Genomic DNA, 17,606 nt, shown 5'->3' on the forward strand with positions numbered 1-17,606 from the left:
GGGAGGAGCAAGGGGAGATTTGGCCAATCGACAGCCGGATCTGCCGACGTGCGCGGAAATGGCCCGCCCATTTCCGTGTAAACCGAAAGGGCCTGTTGCTGGCTGAGGGGAGCCGCTGCGGCGGTCCACTGTCACGTGAGGGGGCCGGGCCTCCTGGGCGGCAGCACCTCAGAGAGTGATGCGAACGCACCAATCGCAGGCCAAGCCCGCAGGCCATGTGACGAGAGAGGGGCCGCTCGGATAGGGGGGCGGAGCCCCCGCAGTTGGATGCGTCAGGTGGTGGAGCGGAGGGTCATCCTCAGGCCCCAGAGTGCACCTAGTAACAGCCTTGCACTGTTTCAGCGGCCTTAAGCCGTGGGAGGGTCTGAGAAGACGGACTCTCAGGGGCTGAAGAGAGCGCCCCCTATCCTTTCAGTTAGGGCTTCCACATGCTTGAGTTTGGGAATGGACAGCGATGGTCTGAGGCGAAGCCAGCTGTCCCCGGGCAGGGGGCATGGGCATGGTGGATAACAGCCAAGGGAAGAAAGATGCACAGCCCTGTATATGGGATAGAGGAAGATGAAAGTCCTCAGCCCTCTTAACTTAAAACTCAAAGCTTGAGACAGAGTGGAGAATCGGAGGAAGGGAGACGCAAGGGCTGCAGGTTGGGGATCGTGGTGACGGTCCTCTTGTTCCCTAGTCTGCCTGTTCTGTCCAGGATTGGACCCCTCTGAGCCTTGGGTCTCCTTTCCTTACCCCATCCCCCAAGGAGCCAGGACCTGCCCTACATAACCTCCCTGGGGCCCAAGCACATTCTGTGACCCAAAAATGGAGAGAGAGGGGCCGATGGGAGGCCAGAGAAATGGGAGGAGATGGCCCAGACAGAAGTGCTGCTGCCCAGTCTCGCCCCGCCCTTCAGGGCGTGGGGTCAGTGATGGGGTGGGCATGCCTGCAGGTGTCACAGGCTCCCGTCAGGGGCCTCTCATATTTACCACTCTGGATTTGGCGGGCGGGGTGGATTTGGAGTTTGTCTCAGAGATCTCTGGATTTGGATTGGGAGTTTGTCTCTGAGATCTCTGGGGTCTTTTCGGTGTTTCTGTTAGGTTCTGCCTCGGGACTTTAGTTTTCTGGGTTTTGTTTTGGGAGTTTCTGTGTTTCAGGGTGCAGTGGTTGCTGTCTCTGGGCTCTTGCAAACTCTCCTGCAAGAGTTTTGGGACTCAGAGTTCTTCATCTCTGGGCTAGCTGAGTGTCTCTGCCTGTCTGTCCCCTCCTCCCTCTAAATCTGGAGTTTCTCCGAGTTTTCAGTCTCTGTAGTTTCTTTTCTCTGAGATCTGAGCCTGGGGTCTCTCAGCATCTGAGTTTCACGGTTTTCTTTGAGTCTAGATCTTGATCTCAACTCGGCAGCTTGGGTCTGGAGTCCAAGATTCCTGCGCTCTGCAGCACCTTTTTGAGAGCAGATTCTCAGATCTGGATCCTTGACTCCTCTCTCAAGGGGGTCTGGGGTCTTTTTTTTTTTTTTTTTTTAAATGAGATCAGGCAGGGGTGTCTTTCCCTCTAGATTCAGTGTCTGAGTCTTCGTTTAACCCCTGGGAATTGGTGAGGTTTTCTTCTCCGTGGGTCTGGGGTCCCTCAGGGTCTGGGGTCTGTGTTTTCAGGGCTGCTCAGTGTTTTTGAGTCAGGGGTCTGTCTCCCCCTCTCTCTCCACCTCCTTCTCTCTCTTTTGGTCTCCCTGAGTAGGGGTGGGGGCTGCAGAGTCTCTCCCTCCTCCTCCTCCTCCTGCTCTCTCCTCTCTCGCTCACTTCCCCCGCCCCCCTCTCTCTCGGCTGCCGCTGCTGCCGTTGGCTCTTATTCTCCTCCTCCTCCTCCTCTCTCCTCCTCTCTGCTCCTCTCTGCTCCTCTCTCCTCCTCTCTCCTCCTCCTCCTCCACCTCCTCCTCCTTCTCCCCCTCTCTCTCCCCCTCTTTCTCTCTTCTCTTTCTCCCCGGTCCCCCCGCCCCCTCCCCCCCAGGCCTGATGAGCAGGTCTCGCGCCTCCATCCATCGGGGGAGCATCCCCGCGATGTCCTATGCCCCCTTCAGAGGTACGGTGGTGGGGGGAGGGGGAGGGCCAGATGGGGGGGCGAGAGGGGGAGGGGCAGGGGGCGGGGGAGAGCCCGGGCTAGGGAGGGGAGAGAGCGGCTGGAATGGAGGGAGAGGGGAGGACCGGGAAGGCAGGGGTGGGAGCAATGGGAAGGAGGGATTGGAGGCCAGAGGGGTAGGGGTAGGTAGGTAAGGGACGGAGGGGCCAGGAAACAGGCCTTGCGGGGGGGCTGAGGGGAAAAATGAAGGGGAAAGAGAGCGCCAGAAAGAGGTAGGAAGATAGCAGGATAGGGTTGGGGGAAGAACTGCAGAAATCATTTGGAGGTGGGAGCTGAATGATGAGGAAAAACATTAGGGAAATAGAAAGACAGAGTCTTAGGAGAGGGGCTAGAGGGGGAGATGAAAACATTGGGATGAAAAGAGAAGCCAAGAAGATGTAGGGGGGAGTTTGGGGGGAGGGTTGCTCAGAGAACGGTAAGGGATAGAAAAAGAGAGGAGGATGGAGGGAGAGAAGGGGCCAGATGGAGAGAGAGGGAGGCAGTGGGGGGGATGGAGGGTCCAGATGGAGGGAAGAGAGGAGAGAGAGGGAAATGGTTGGGGGAGGGGAGGCCAGGGCAGGGGGAGGGCCAAATTATGTGTGTGTGGTGGGGGTGGGGGGCAAGTACAGGCAAGATTTAGTGATGGGAGTAGGGGCCAGATTGGGATCCTGCCCCAGACTCTGACCCTCGTTAAGGGTCTTGACCAGAGAAATGTAACCCCTCGGATCTTTCTGCTCTCTCCACATCATCACTTTTACCCCCTCCCCCCACCTTCAATCTTTATTTCCATTCCCCCTCCCTCCTCTGCCGTCCATCACCTATATCTTTCCCCCCATATGGTGTCCGTTCCTTATATGAGTCCCCCTTCTGTCCTTCCCGGTATCAGTGCCTCTCTGGTGCTCTCTTCTATGTGGTAGCTCCTGTGTACCTCTGCTGCCTCTCTGCCTCTCCTAGACTGCCTTGCCCTAGCCCTCCTATTAGGTCCTCCTGATTCCCTCTGTCCCATGTCCACTTGAGCCCTATCCGTTGTCATTTACCATGTTGTGTCCCTTGTGTGTTCTCTTGTTCCTAGGCACTTACTATCATCTCTGCCTCCTGTTCTTTTAGATCCTACCCCGTTATTTGTTCCGCAGCCCATGTATTTCCTAACCCACTCCCCATCTCATCACCAGAAGTCTGTACCTGACTACTTTCCCTTAACACCCCAGCCCTTATCATCATTCCTCTTTTCTTAGCTCTCTCTGGGGTGTTGGGGATTTGAGGTGCAAAGACACTGACGTTTTGATGGTTGCAACAGGGCCTATAAGGGATCTGAACCCTGTGGGATTTCTCCTAGTAAAATCTCCCCCTTTCTCAGCCTTGTTCTTCTGCCTCCTAGAATCATTCTTCCCAAGTCCAGACTCTGTGTGTGTGTGTGTGTGTGTTTCCAGAGTTGCTCCTAAGCTCCTAACCTAAGTTCTGGGTGTCCTTCCCTGCTCCCAGGAGAAAGGTGCCCCCTCGAAGCCTAACCTGCCCCCCTGTGCTGCAGCCGGAAGCAGCCCTGCTGTAAGGGTTATGTATATCCACAGAGTTCTCCTCTGGGTGTCCCTAGTGTCTGAGTGCAGGGGGCACATTGCCTGTAATGTCTGCAGCTTCAGTCTAGGCATTAGGGATCTCAGTGTCTAGACAGCAGTGGGCGAGTCTCTGAGATGGCATTGAGACAGAGGTTCAAGGTATTGTGGCTCTGTGGAGTGGCCGTTTATGCATTTATGTGCCGAGGGTTCATCTCTCAGTGTGTTCTGGAAGTTGGGTAAATTTGAGGACAGAAAGGGGCTGGGTATTTCAAAACTCCTACTCAGAGCATTCTGTTGGAATGAAGCTCAAAGACCAGTTGTCCTGCAGTATATTCATGGTTAATTATCCCATAGATATGAAAGAACTTGAATTTTCTTCCTCTTATCCCTCTTACTCTGAAACCTTAAGCCTGGTTTCTATCGCTTTGATGTCACCAGTCTGGTTTCTCTCTTCCTTCCACAGGATCTGTTCCCTCTGTTCCTGTGATGGTGTGTGGCATTGGGGGTTAAAGCAGAGGAGGTTTGCAGGGAAGCGAGTATGGGAAGAACTGCAAAGCTGGGGAAGGTGTCCCTGGGGCCATTTCTGATCCTGGGAGACCTTTGATTGACTATTCTTCTCTTGTGGAAATCGTGTTCCCATCTTTGGCTCTCATCTTTGGCAGCTCCCCCCACCCCATGTCCCTAGGCCCGAGGGTTCCATTCTTCCGAAAGTGCCTCAGTGTGCCTCAGGGAGGGTCCTAATATGTAGAATTAGTTCCCCTGATGACCATAGAGATCAGGGGAGGGGGCAGGATTGAATCTTTGACCTCTGGGCATGGAATTGGGGGAAGAGATGAATTTGCTTTCTGTTCATCCAAATAAAGGTGTGTGTCCCACCTGCTCCTGCTCTGGCCCCCTCCTCAGCCAGATGCTAACAACAGCCATCTTCTCCCTTCCATAAGAAATTTCCCCTGAGTAGAACAGGGTTGGACTGAGGGAGGAGAGGCAGAAAGGGGAGCCCTTTCTCATCTCTGACGCTCTGAACAGGTAAGCTCCCCAACTTCCTCTCTTTAACATGTGTAAGCCTGAGAGTCTCATGAACCTACATACACCCCACGAAATGTTTCTCTCCTATAGGTGTGTAGTGTCCCTCTAGCTCTCTTACAGGTGGGTGGTGCTACCTTCCAAGTCCCTGTCTTCTGCGATTAGTTGGATGCCCTTCCTTTTCCCAGACGCCCACCTCCAAGCTTTCTGCGTTTTTCTTCTGCCTTTTTGCTGCACCTCTACCTTCCCATTTCCCCAAAGTGGATGGAGAGCTCCTGTACCGTTCTCTGTCCCCCTACATGTACCCTTTTTGTCCTGATATAACTCTCCTCCCTAAGCCATCCCTCTGTATTTCTCCTCCCAAGTCAACAGAGCCTCCTGTGACACCACTGCCCTCCTCTCTCCCCCCCGGACATACGGGCTTGTCTTCTGTTCCTTTAACTTGCCAGGTGTGACGTCCTCAACTGTGGTCTCCCCAAGGTGGAGGGAGTCCCCTTCTCCCACTTTGTGGACTGTCGCCGTTCTAGGCCTCTGCTCCCAAATGCACAGAGCTTCCCTTACCATTTCTGTGTATCTCTGTCCCCCAGATGTACGGGGACCCCCTATGCACCGAACCCAATACGTTCATTCCCCGTATGATCGTCCTGGTTGGAACCCTCGGTTCTGCATCATCTCGGGGAACCAGCTGCTCATGCTGGATGAGGACGAGGTGAGCAGAGAGGGGAGGCTGGGAAAAGACCTCTGGGTAGCATGGGCGAATGTAGAGAGAATGATGGGGAGCGAGACATGAGAAGGGCAAAGCAGAAATATTTGCAGATCGTGGGAGGAGGGTGGCCATTGAGATTCGGGTTGGGTTGTGATGAAGTGGGTGGTCATTCTCTGACCTTGACCAGGGAGCTCTCTGAGGGTCGTAAACATTGTTGGGGAGGAAGAGTGGTTCTGAAGATTTGGGGGCACCTACTGTTTCCACTCTGTATGGTGGGATCGGTTGGAATGGGATAGGGAAACCGAAGGAGTGAAGTGGGAAGGCTGCCAAAGTGATCCTCAGGACTCCTCTCCTCTTCTTCCACTGAGCAAAAGCCATCACTCACTTCCTTCCCTACCATAGCGCAGAGTGCAGGAGGGGAAATTGAGGGACCCAGAGAAAAGGGAGGGGATAGCGGTTTCTTGGTTTTGTTTTTGGATAACTGTGAAGGGACAGGAAAGTATTAGGAAAGACGACAGAGATCGGTGGATCTCGGCACGGATGGGGTGAAAACTGGGAGGGTGCCTGAGATGGGGTTTAGAGAGACACAGGGCTTGGCCAGGGACTGGTTGGACATCAGGAAGGAATATAAGGGAGGAGATGCCTGGAGGAGGGGGGAGTTGAGAGCTTGGAGAGTTGTCTAAAGGAGTAGGCATGGAGTAGGGGCAGGGACTAGCCAGAGTGAGGGAGATGAAATGGACTGAGGGCTCTTGCAGGAGGTGAGAGCTGAGAGCCAGGGGAGGGTGGGTTCCAGGTTGGAAGTTGAGTCAGCATGGAAGGTCCATCAGAGGGAACAGGGATACAAATAGGAAAGGTGGGTGCCCCACAGGTATGATTCAGGGAATGGGGGTGCTTTGAGGGACTAGCTTTAGGGACTGGTAGAGTAGCCCGGGAGAGCAATGAGATGGTCAGAGACGTGCCCTGACAGCTAGGGGGATGATGTGGTGTGGCACTGCTAGAGTTGGAGTTAGGTCTAACCAGGGGGTCAAGGATCCTGAGGAGGAGGTTGAGAGTGTAGCGAGGTGGCTGAGTAGGGGGCTTCAGGCCACAGAGTAAAGCAGAAATGTTTAGGTGATTCTGAAGGGAAAGGTGGTATGAGGAGTCTTGGTTTTTAGATACTGGAAGGCATCAGTGATTGACTAGTGACCATGAGCCTTGACCAGGGGGTTGGATGATTTGGGAAAACTGGAGCCAGTGGGGGTGGGGGGGCCTGCTGTAAGGATGAACGGGAGGGACAATGGGTGGGACAATGAAGAAATGACAGCGATGGGGACAGACTGAGGGAATCAGTGGACAGCAAGCTGAGGGAGAAGAGGAATGGTCAGTCTGCAGTTAGGAAGGGAGTGTGGTGTTGGGGGAGGCAGGGAATGGATGGAACTGGGGGAATGAGCAGTGGGTAAGGCCACAGGGAACTGGGGCTGCTGTGGGGGTGGGGGCTGGGCCACTGGTAGGGGTGAGGGAGGTATGTATGGAGGTGGGGGATTGGGGATGAGGCTCAAGGGCAGGTGATGGCTAGGCAAAGAACTGAACAGAGATGTGAGTGGGGGGGTGTGGCAAGAGATGAAAGGTAGGGGGAGGTGACCAGGCCCTCTGGGGGGGAGGGGAGGTTGGGTCCCAGTCTGGCCGAAAGCCGAGCTGTGGGTGGGAGACAAGCTGTGGATCCTGATTATAAATGCAGCTTCTGCTACCCCCGTGACAGGCTCAGGGGGAGAGAAGGGGGTAAGGGAGGAGGGAGGTTGGGTTGGAAGCAGGGCGAATGGAAGCACTGAAGGTCAAGGGGAAGGCAGAGTCAGGAAGTGGCCAGCTCCCTGGGAGCTGGGTTTGAGAGAGTGTTTTCAAGAGAAATGAGGGGAGACAAGAACAGGATGGGACAGGAAGCAACGGGAGAGAGGCGGACTGGGGGAGAGAAGGGGCAGAGAAATCCACTGGCCCAGCGACACCTGAGGAGTGTGTGGAAGGGCAGGGGCCGGAGGTGGGCAGCCAGGCGGGGAGGGAGGCCCGGGCTTCCGCGGCGCGGGGGCGGCGGGGAGGGATGGGCTGGGGGCACGCCGCGGGCCGCCCAGGCCTGACACACCCCCGCATCCCCTAGATACACCCCCTTCTGATCCGGGACCGGAGGAGCGAGTCCAGCCGCAACAAACTGCTGAGACGCACGGTCTCCGTGCCTGTGGAGGGGCGGCCCCACGGCGAGCATGGTACGGCGGCCGAGCAGGCTCTCGTGCCCCCGGACAGTCGCGGGGAGAGGGCTGAAGGTGGACGGGGCTGGCGGGGGCGCCGGGGGAACGGAGGGAGCGGCCCGGGGGCGGGCGCAGGCGGAGACGGACTCGCTTCCCGAGAGGCGACGGCGCCCTCCTCCGGCGTGCGGAGCGGGACCGGGGCTGTGGGGGAGCGGCCTCCGCGGGTCCTGGCTCTGCTCCGCTCCCGTTCTCCTCTCCAGCAGCGAAGTTTGACTGCTTCCCCGGTGCTTGTAAAAATAGTCTCCTCAGATCTTCGGCTTCCTGTCCGAGTGTTCCTGCCCCTGCCCCTCCCAGCCCCGGGTCTGGGATGTTGGAGAGAGTGACCTAGTTCCTGCGCTCCCCCCAGACCTCTGCCCCACCCCCACGCTCCCGATTCTTCTTCCAGACCTCCAGGCCTACAGCCCCTCCCTCCTCCCTTGCCCCCTTTTTCTCTTCTCCTCAGCTGCTTCTGTTTTCTGCGAGTGTGCCGGCCCCTTCCTCTTATTTTCTGTACCCCTCTGGGTTCTCCTTGCCCCTCCCCTGTGCTCGCGGCGGCGCTCCGTCAGACCCCCCATCATCTCCTTTCTGTCTGTCTGCAGAGCGCTCGGGCTCGGTCTGTCTCTCCAACTCTCTCCCTCTCTCCATCTGTCTCTTCCCCTCCCTCCCCCTTTCTGCCCCCCCACCCCCCTCTTTAGTCATTTAAAAAAAGATTTTTGTCTTCCTGAGAAGTTCGCTTAAAAGGTTTCCATGGGAACAGTGAGGGGAGATGAAGGCAGAGAACAGAGATCTGCAGCCAAGGTGCAGAGAGACGCCCTCAGTCCCCGGAAACCCCCTCGCCACTGCCCCCTTCCACTGCCTTTTCCTTCCTGGAGGCAGGACCCAGGTCCCTGTCCCTCCAGCCCCTAGTGACCCCCTTCTCCCGCCAGCTCCCCCTCCCCTCAGGGATCCAGGCTTCCAGTTTTCTCCTGTAGAGAGCCAGCGGCGGCGGGGCTCCGGTCCCTTGGCTCCCTCCAGCCTTCCCATAGGTCCAAGACCTCACTGCCCTTGGGGGCCAGCCCTAGGACGGCGGGGTGGCTGGGCAGGGGTGTGTCTAGTCCTGGACACCTCTGAGCATGGGGGGCGAGTGGCAGCACATCTGTGAGGCCCAGCCAGGTGGTGGTGGTAGAGTGCAGAGGCCGTGTGTGATGTCTGTCACGTCTGTGCATGTGTGTATGTCATGTCCATGTCTGGCAAAGGTGTGCACATGTGTGCGTGCCCAGGCCACAGTAGTCACATGCTCACAGCATGTTTATCATGTGTCCTGTGCTTGGCAGCCTTGCCCACGTATTCCTCATCCTCCTTACCCCGAATCCTCAGGGCCTGGGGGGGGGGGTCCTCTGGCATGGGTCTTCCGTGTTTTGGGTGGGGGCATCGTGTGTTTGGCGGTGGGGCGATCTGTGCAGGCAGCTGTACTGAGGTGGGGTAGGGGCTGGGAGGGGCTCCAGGGGAATATATATTTGGGGGGAGGGCTTAGTGAAAGTTGATAGCTGGTGGGCGTTCGCAGCCTTCAGGGGGCCATGGGATGTATGAAGGGCATGGAGGATGTGCAGGCGACCAAGGGGGTCGCCGGGGCTTCGGATCTGCTCAGGTGTTTGAGGCGGTGGACTCCAGCCCGGGAGAGGTCGCCGGACCTCTGAGGGGCATTGGAATTCAGGGCTCCTCCTCTGCTGGGTGGGGCCGCGAGCCCTCGTTCCCTCCGCGGTTTGGGAAGGGTCTTGCTTAGCAGGGGATGGTGGGAGCCCTGGTTGATTTGGGGGGTCCTTCTGCCCCCCTCCCCCGTCTCTCTCGCGCTGTCTCCGGGCGACGGGGCTCGTGACAGAGGCGGCCACGGCAGCAGCGGTCGCCTAGCAACGGCGGCGGGGCCCGGGCAACGGCGACAGCGGCGGGAGCGGCGGCGGAGGGAGCCGTTCCCGCGGCCGTCACCGCGCGGCCGTCCCGGCCGTCCCGGGCCCCGCCGCCGCCCCCACCGCGCCGGGCGGCGCGAGCCGGGCCGCGCCGCCCCCTCTCCCTCCGCACCCGCCCCTCCCCCGCGCAGGGGCGGGGCCCATCCCCCACCGGGGACACCCCCGACCCCCCCGGGGGGGCGGTGCGAGGTAAGGGCGGGGCCGGGCGGACGAGGAGCGCGCGTGGGGGGGGGCGCCGCGCGCGCGTGGGGCGGGGGCGCGCGTGTGCGTGGGCGCGGGGAGGGGGTGGGGAAGCCGCGGCGGCGGCGGCAGCTGCTCCCTCCGCATGTTCTCGCTGCATCTTCCGAGTGGGGGGAGTTATGGTAACCACAGAGGGGGGCAGTGGAGATGGGGCTGGGGGGGGTCGGACGGCCTCTTGGGGGCAGGGTTGAGAGTGTGCGGGGTCCGGCCGGTTTGTGGGGGTCTTGGAGCCTCCGGGGGAGGGGGCAGCCCGTGTGTCTGCGTGTGTGTTCGTGTCCCCTATGTGTCGGTGCTGTGTGCACGCGGGAGCCCGTTTCCTTGTGCACCCAGCCGTGTGCAAGCATGTCCTGTCCTGTTTTATCCTGCCTCTGCCTGTTTCATGTCTTAGGGGGCTGTTGGGGCAGTGGGTGGCCATAGATTCATGTCACCTCTGACCCTAAGCATGGCTGGGGCTCAGCTCCTGTCAGCCCCCTATCTTTGGGAATGTGTCCCTGCAGGAGGACAGTTCTGTGTCCCTGGTGGCAGGTGTGTGTGTGTGCATGTGTGTTCCAGCACTGGTCTGAGTCTCTGTGTTAATCCCAGCATGAATGTCCAGGGCGTGTCTGGATGTGGGTGGTGTGTGTGTGTGTGTGGAGCAAGTGTGTGTGTGTTCCTTGGGTCCTGGGGGGGGTGGGTGGGCGGTGAGACACCTTTGGGCTAGGCAGGTGTGATGAGCCCTTGCTTGGTTGGGGAGTGAAGACTGAAAAGCTGAAAAAGGCCGGAGTGGAGTGAAGAGGAAAAGTGGGGAGCGAGGGGGAAAGGAGGAATGGGAGAGGCTTGAAGGGGAGAGAGAATAGCTGGAGAGTGGGAATGTGGGAGAGAGTGAGCCAGACTTAGGAGAGGGAGGGGGATGGGCTGAAGATGGGGTTCTAGGTGGGGATGGTGGGAGACGTAGGGGCCAGAGACCTGGGGAGGCAGAGGGAAGAGAGAGGCAGGCCTTCTTTGGTAAAGTGATCTCTGAGAGAGACACTGGGTTCGGTAGGCCCATTAGTATTACTGTCAGGCTCGGCTGGATCAAGGGCAGCCACTCAGGCATGGAGGCAGGCTCCCAGTGGCCTGTCTTGGCAGGGACTGTCCTTAGAGGTTTGTGTCCCCAGCACGGAGCTTTGTTCCCCATTTCTCTGCTCCCTGTCCACCCCTGTTCCCCATCCTTCTCTGGAAGCCTCTTTCCCCTGGCTGCCTTCGGGTTGCCAGCCGGGTACCAAGAGGAAGAAAGGCCAGGGGGCAGGTTAGGGATTTGGGGGAGAGTCTGTGGGTGAGCGCAAGATTAGAGACGTTGGAGAGGCGGGAGTCCAAGCCCTTGCTGTGCGTGTGTGTGAGTGCAATTGTGTGTGTACACAGGGTGTGTACCTGTGTGGGTGTGTGCACAATGCCTGTGTTACGGGTCTGTGTAGGAGGCCGTTCTGTGTGTGCATGCGTGTACACATCGTGCGGGGATGGGACATGGAGACCCAGGACCACAGTGCGTGCTTTTCAGGTTTGCTCTGTGTGGGTACCTGGGTGTGTGCTGTGTTCTCTGTACATGTCACAGCGTGCAGCACTGATAACAGGATGTCCTCTGATTCTGTCACTCTGGCCCCTTTTCTCTGTGTTGCGGCAGTGAGGGTCTTTGTAAACGTGTGTGTCTGTGGCCCCTGTGTATCTGTGACTTACGTGTGAGTTCGTGGATCTTAGTTCCTGGTAATATGTGTAAGGTTATATTCCTTCTAAGAACCGAGCAAACCAATTAGCAAATTTATTCTCCTGTGTGGAAGTAATGACTGAGCCAGGTTCCCTGAAATGAGAGTGAGGCGGCCCTACCTGAGAAATGCAGAGAAATGGGAACAGGAATGAGAGAACCTGAACCCCTGCGTGCCCTGCTTAGTGTGTGACACAGAAGAACAATTAACGCATTTGCTCCTAGTTTTTTCTGTACTCTGGCGGCAATCATGGATGCCTGTGTTGGCATCAGGGAAGGGTTTGGAGGTTGTCCTGATCGGAGTGGCTGTGGTTGTACTTTCCATGTGAATGAAGGATGTTTGTGCTTTTAGATACAGGGAGCTCAGGATCTTAGTGTACCCAAGCATGCACCTCAGGGGTTAAACTGGCATTCTCCTGCCTGGGGGACCCGTTTGTGTCTGAGGGTTATAGAGCCGTGTCTGTAGTGTCCTGCCCACATGATTGTCCAAGGGATTCGGCCACAGAGTCCACGTCAGCAGCTGTCATGTGGATGTCTGGGTTTGAGTATGTACTCCCTGTGACAGTCCTCACATGTGGCTAAGCATGTATGCCGCGGGATGTGTGGGCCTTGGGTCTCAGAATGCGGATCCATGGTACCCCCATGTTCACAGTTGTCTGTTTCTGTGTTGTGGTTGTTACATACACCTACCCCAGCAGCTCAGTTTGTTTCTGTGCTCTGCATATGTTCCTGAGGGGCACTAAGAGGATTCTTGGGTTATGGAGTCCACATTTTTGTGGGCAGACCTGCGTTTCATGGGTAAAGAGAAGCTGGGAGCTGATCCTAGAGTGCTTTGCAATTTTTGGAAATAGACAGTGAAAATGTAGTTGTAGCTCTCCTTGTTCTTTTTTGGAACCTAGAGGGTTAACAGGCAGCTCTTCCGGTCCCCCCCTCCCAGCCTGTAGCTTCTTGTTGCCATGGGGATGGTGGCCCCGCCCCTGATGCAGCACCTGCCCCCCCATTGGCTGCAGTGGTGACTGTGGGGCAGAGGGGGGAGCCCAGGCCTGGGCAGCCATTCTGAAGCTGGAGCCGGAGCTTGGCATCCCCCCACTTCCATTCTCCTCCAGCCCCCCAGCCCCTCTGAATTCCCTGGCAGCACAGCCTCAGCTTCCCTCCGGAGCTGCCATTCCTCTCTGCTCTTGGCAGGCAGAGCTTCATCCGCATTCACCTCCCCTCCTCCTCCTCCTCTCGCTCTCGCTCTCCGTACTTGGGAGTCCCCACAACCCCCCCCTGCCCATCCTCCCCAGCCCCTCCCCACTCCCCTGCATCCTTTCCTTTCCCCTTCTCCCCTTCCTTTCTGAGCCCCGGCTACTGCAGTGCACGTGGAGCCCGTGGAGCCCGTGGAGCCCGCTGCTTCTCCCACCCCGCCCCCATCTGTCCCTTCCTTGGATTTTCTGTCCCTAGGCTTCTGCCCTCACCACTTCTCACAGGTTCCTTCCAAGACCTCCCCCTCCAGCCAGGGAGGGGGGTCATGGGAGGTAGCCCTGGCCCTCCAGACAGGCAGGGGTCCCAGGAGGTGAGGGGCAAGTGGAAGATGTCCCCGGCTCGGGGAAGAGGAGAGCCAGCCTGTGGGCAATGACCTTTAACCCATCTTTCCCCCCCAGCTAGTCCCTCCTGGGGGGGTGGGGGCACCAGAGACCTAGCCTCCCTGGATCTTTGGTATCCTGCATTATTGGGGTTTACTGAGCCTCTCAGCCATGCCCCCCTGCTGACTGCCAGCCCCAGTCATGGGCCTAAGGCCTCCCACCCCATCCCCCTCGGGGGGCTCCGGTTCGGGTTCCTTGCCCCCTCCTTCCCACCGTCAGCCTCTTCGCCGCCGCTGCTCTTCCTGCTGCTTTCCGGGGGGTAGGTGAGGTTGGAGCTGAGGGGCAGGGGGAGGTGGGGGAACCCAGTGGGACCAGGGGTGCAACCCTGGGCTAGCAGCCCCACTTGAGCCCCTCCCCGACTCCCCTTTGGGCCCTTTCCCCCTCTCCAGAATACCACTTGGGTCGCTCGAGGAGGAAGAGTGTCCCAGGGGGGAAGCAGTACAGCATGGAGGCCGCCCCCGCTGCGCCCTTCCGGCCCTCGGTGAGTGAGTGAAAGCCCTGCCAGATGTGGCTCAGCTGGGCCCCCCCCCCCCTCAGCCCCAGCTGGAGCCTCGGGATCCTGTGGCAGGGGTAGGAGGGAGAGATTCTGTGAGTGTCTCCCTACCTCTTTGTTTCCCCCTACTTGGCTCTGCCCCCTTGCTTCTCGGACCAGCCCTCCCACCTTCTCCAAGCTGCTGTGTGTGTGTGTGTGCGTGTGCTCCACACCCGTGGGAGCCAGGAAGACGAACTGGTATCAGGGTTCCTAGCCCCCTTTCCTCACCTCTAGAGACTTCCCTTTCTCCCCCATCCCACCTTATTCCGGGACTTAGTACCAGCTCAGGGATGAGCAGGTGGAACTGACCCTGCCCCAACCCACCCCATCCCCATTTCCCCCCCAGCAAGGCTTCCTGAGCCGGCGGCTAAAAAGCTCCATCAAACGCACGAAGTCACAACCCAAACTTGACCGGACCAGCAGCTTTCGCCAGATCCTGCCTCGCTTCCGAAGTGCTGACCATGACCGGTACAGGGGCTGGAGCATGTGGGATGAGATGGCTACAGTACGGGGGTTCTTGCGTGAGAGGGGGTGGGTTGGGGGTTACCTGAGTGCAGAGGTTGAAGGATTCATGTCGCTGGAGGGCTGTCCTGGGCAGGAGGCAGGATAAGAGAGAGGTGTTCTGCCAGCAGGAGAGGGGTGGGGTGCAGGGAGAGGACCGCAGAGAAGCAGGCGAGAGAATGAAGGTGAAGCCAAGGAGGGACTCCTCCCCAGAAAAGGATGGGCTCCAGCCCAGGATCCAGGGAGCTGTCTGGGAGGGCAGGGGAGGAGTGGCGGAGCTTGCCTGGGGGCACAGTGAAGAAACCCAGAGCAGGGGGCAGGGGATGGTGGGAGAGGGCAGGAGGGAGGGGCCGGAAGTAGAGGAGTGGGGCTGGGGGTGGCTGATACTCACGAATGAAGGTGAGGGCTCAGGGGCTTCATGAATGGAGGGGAGGCTGGGAGCGGGATGCAGCTTGAATGAATGGGGCGCAGAGGCTGCTGTGGGGTTAATCCCTGGACTGAGGCGGGGCTGAGGGAGACCCCTTGCTGTTTGTCTGCTTCTTGAGGTCCCTCTCTGGGTTTCCCCTCACCCATTCACCCCAGGGAGAACCTGGCCTCCCTTTCCCCCATGTCTGGCCGCCCCCGGAATTGGGCAGGTAGGGAGGTTGGGATAAGGTGAGTCACACCTTTCCCTGCCCCCTCCTGTGTCGCCAGAGCTGGATTTGGGGCCGGCAGGGGGTGAGGGCATGGTATTCCTGGCCGCGGGGGCGGGGTGGGGGGGGGCGCCGGGGGCCGGGGGAGCGTCGCGCTGACGGCAGCCAGAGCCCGGGATGACGGGGCTGCTATAAATAGCTTCATGGAGGCTCCCACACCGCGCGCTCCCCACCCGCGTTCCTACTGCTCTCTACTCTCGTGCCCTACCCATCTCTCCACTGCCTGCCGGCCTGTCCCTCCTTCCACCACCCCCCCCCCCCATCCTCTGTTCTCCTCGGTCTGTCCAGCTGTGCCTCCTCACCTGCCATGCTCGTTCTGCCCATACCTTCACCTCTCTACTTGCCCTACCTCCCCCTCTTCGCCAGTCTCTGATCTTCCTTCTGCTCCTCTGTGCTCACAGCTTTCTCCTGTTGCCCGTGATTTTCTCTTTCTGCTGAAACTTAGTGCTCTTACCTGGTTCATTCATTCTTTGTCATTACATGTTTTTAAGGCACAAGCTGTGTGCCAGGCCAGATGAGCGCCTTCTCTCCTCTGTGCTGTCAGCCCTTTGTTTCCATTTTTTCCCTATTTTAAGGCTCTAGTTTCTGGGGTCACCTAGAGACCCTATCTAGGAATGTCCCAGGCCCACCTTATTCTCTCTCTCTCTCTTCTTTTCTGCCACAATCCATTTCTGAGTTGAGCTACTTCTGGACGTCCCCAGTCCTCACAGCCCCTTAGATGTGAGCTGGGAGTAGGGGAGTCTTGTAAAGCCCTCTGGTTTCTCTCGCATCTCTCATGTCCTTCCCCAGGGACAGGCTGGGTTTCTTCCTGTGTGTCTGGGTCTGTGGGCAGGGGTTCAGGAGGCCTCCCCTCCAAGTCTCCATCCTAGAGTCCGTTGTCTATAAGAAGAATGGGGGGCCCTGATCCTGTTTCCTGAACCTTCCACATGCCAGGGCCCGGCTGATGCAAAGCTTTAAGGAGTCGCACTCCCATGAGTCCTTGCTGAGTCCTAGCAGTGCAGCCGAGGCCTTGGAACTCAACTTGGATGAAGATTCCATTATCAAGCCAGTGCACAGCTCCATCCTAGGCCAGGAGTTCTGTTTTGAGGTACTGGGGGATGGCTAAAGGCAAGGGTGTTAGAGGGTGGGGGTAGAGAGGCCTAGAGATACAGCTGTCAAAGAAATGGAAACCCCTAGGGCTAGGAGAGAGGAGGATGGATAGGGAGGAAGAGATGGTGTTGAGTCTCCAGTCCCTAGGAGACACCTAACTTCTGGAGCCCCATTCCTCAACCACCTCCCCCCCACCCCCCAGGTAACAACATCGTCAGGAACAAAATGTTTTGCCTGTCGGTCTGCGGCCGAAAGAGACAAATGGATCGAGAACTTACAGCGGGCAGTGAAACCCAACAAGGTATTGGGAAGTAAAGCGGTGGAGACAGCTTGCATAGGGAGGTCAAACCACAGGGAAGCTGGGGACATAGGAGGAAGGTGAACCACAGGAAGGGAGGCCTGGGAGGGGAGGAGACTGGATGAGCAGGGGAGACCCTCGTTATTCTGGATCCCCCATTTCTTTTTTCTTTCTGTACTGCTACCCTACCTTGTGATCGGTTTCCCTACCAGAGAAATGACAGGCCTGCAGAGCTGATGGAACTCTTTTCAGGGCTCTGGTCCAACATCTCTGCAGGAATGCCTCATTGGTACCCCAACAGGTGGTCGCCAGCCCTCGCCGGCAACATTTCTGCAGAAGACACAAAATTCAGTTCACCGCAGCTCTACGCCTTAGATTCCTTTGTACAGAATGGGTGGAAATGGGTTGAACCAGATGATCTCTAAGGTCCCTTTGGCACAGGAATTCTCTCAATCTGTATTCGTCCCAAGACAAATTTTCCTCCCAGGAAAAATGATCCCAGTTCTGTCAGCTGTTCTCTGTATCCCAGCGTGTAGCAAGCTCACAGTCCTGGTTACCCTCCCCTGGGACAGTCGTTTCCCAATGACCTTAAAGAACTTGGCCAAGGATGTTGGACACCATGTGACTCGTGCAGAATCCAAACACCGTGCCCTTTGTCAGCGCTTTGCCCCAGGGCTCACCATAAGCCATGCTCAGTCATCTCTCCCAGGCCCTTCTCACACCAGAAGTCCCGTCCTGTACATGTGTTTATACTTTTTTTGTTTTTGCAACTTTTCCATTTGCTTCAAATTCCACATTACTATTGTTGGTGTGTGATCCCATTTTAAAAAATCCTCTCTAATACTGACTCTGTCTAATGCATGAGCCAACCTGTGTATCAGCTTCCAGCAAATTGGGTCATTGGAAACAACAGAAATGTATCCTCTCACAGTTCAGAAACCCCAGATCAGGGGTCAACAAGACCATGCCCGCTGCAGTTCTAAGGCGGACCACTGCCTTGCTTCCTCTTCGTAGCTTCGGGAGGCTGCTGGCAGTCCTGGGCATTCCGTGGCTTGTCGCTGTTTCTGGTATCTGCCTCCATCGTCCATGGCTGACTTCCTTCTGTGTGTCTCTGTGTTTCCAGATCTCCCTCTCCATATAAGGAGAGCAGTCATTGGATCAAGTGTCCATCCTAATCCAGTATGGCCTCATGTTAATTTGATTACATCAGCCAGGACCCAATTTCCAAATAAGGTCACATTCACAGATTCCAAGTAGATATGAATTTTGGGGGGACACTATTCCTTCCAGCATACCATCTTAGCCTTAGGGTTGCTGTCTCTGTCCCACCTTCTCACT

General features: G+C 57.6%; 1 protein-coding gene across 10 annotated transcripts in view; it reads left to right on the forward strand.

The window, feature by feature from the left end:
* Positions 1-1,972: 1,972 nt before the first annotated feature.
* SYNGAP1 (synaptic Ras GTPase activating protein 1) overlaps positions 1,973-17,606 on the forward strand; it is a 29,339-nt gene continuing 13,705 nt past the window's right edge. For 8 of the 10 annotated variants that reach the window (XR_009865486.1, XR_009865485.1, XR_009865487.1 and 5 more), the window contains exons 1-7: positions 1,973-2,058; positions 5,258-5,379; positions 7,505-7,610; positions 13,546-13,637; positions 14,035-14,156; positions 15,815-15,968; positions 16,173-16,271. Coding sequence is in view for 7 of the 10 variants with exons in the window: in XM_062185968.1 (XP_062041952.1) it covers positions 1,992-2,058; positions 5,258-5,379; positions 7,505-7,610; positions 13,546-13,637; positions 14,035-14,156; positions 15,815-15,968; positions 16,173-16,271 (762 nt within the window). In the remaining 3 variants the exon portion in view is untranslated. Of the gene's footprint in view, positions 2,059-5,257; positions 5,380-7,504; positions 7,611-9,690; positions 9,764-12,889; positions 13,416-13,545; positions 13,638-14,034; positions 14,157-15,814; positions 15,969-16,172; positions 16,272-17,606 lie in introns of those variants that run through there. The other 2 variants (XM_062185967.1, XM_062185966.1) reach the window with 2 other exon arrangements.

The sequence above is a fragment of the Lepus europaeus genome, chromosome 3, assembly GCF_033115175.1.
Source record: "Lepus europaeus isolate LE1 chromosome 3, mLepTim1.pri, whole genome shotgun sequence".
NCBI classification, from domain to species: Eukaryota; Metazoa; Chordata; class Mammalia; order Lagomorpha; family Leporidae; genus Lepus; species Lepus europaeus.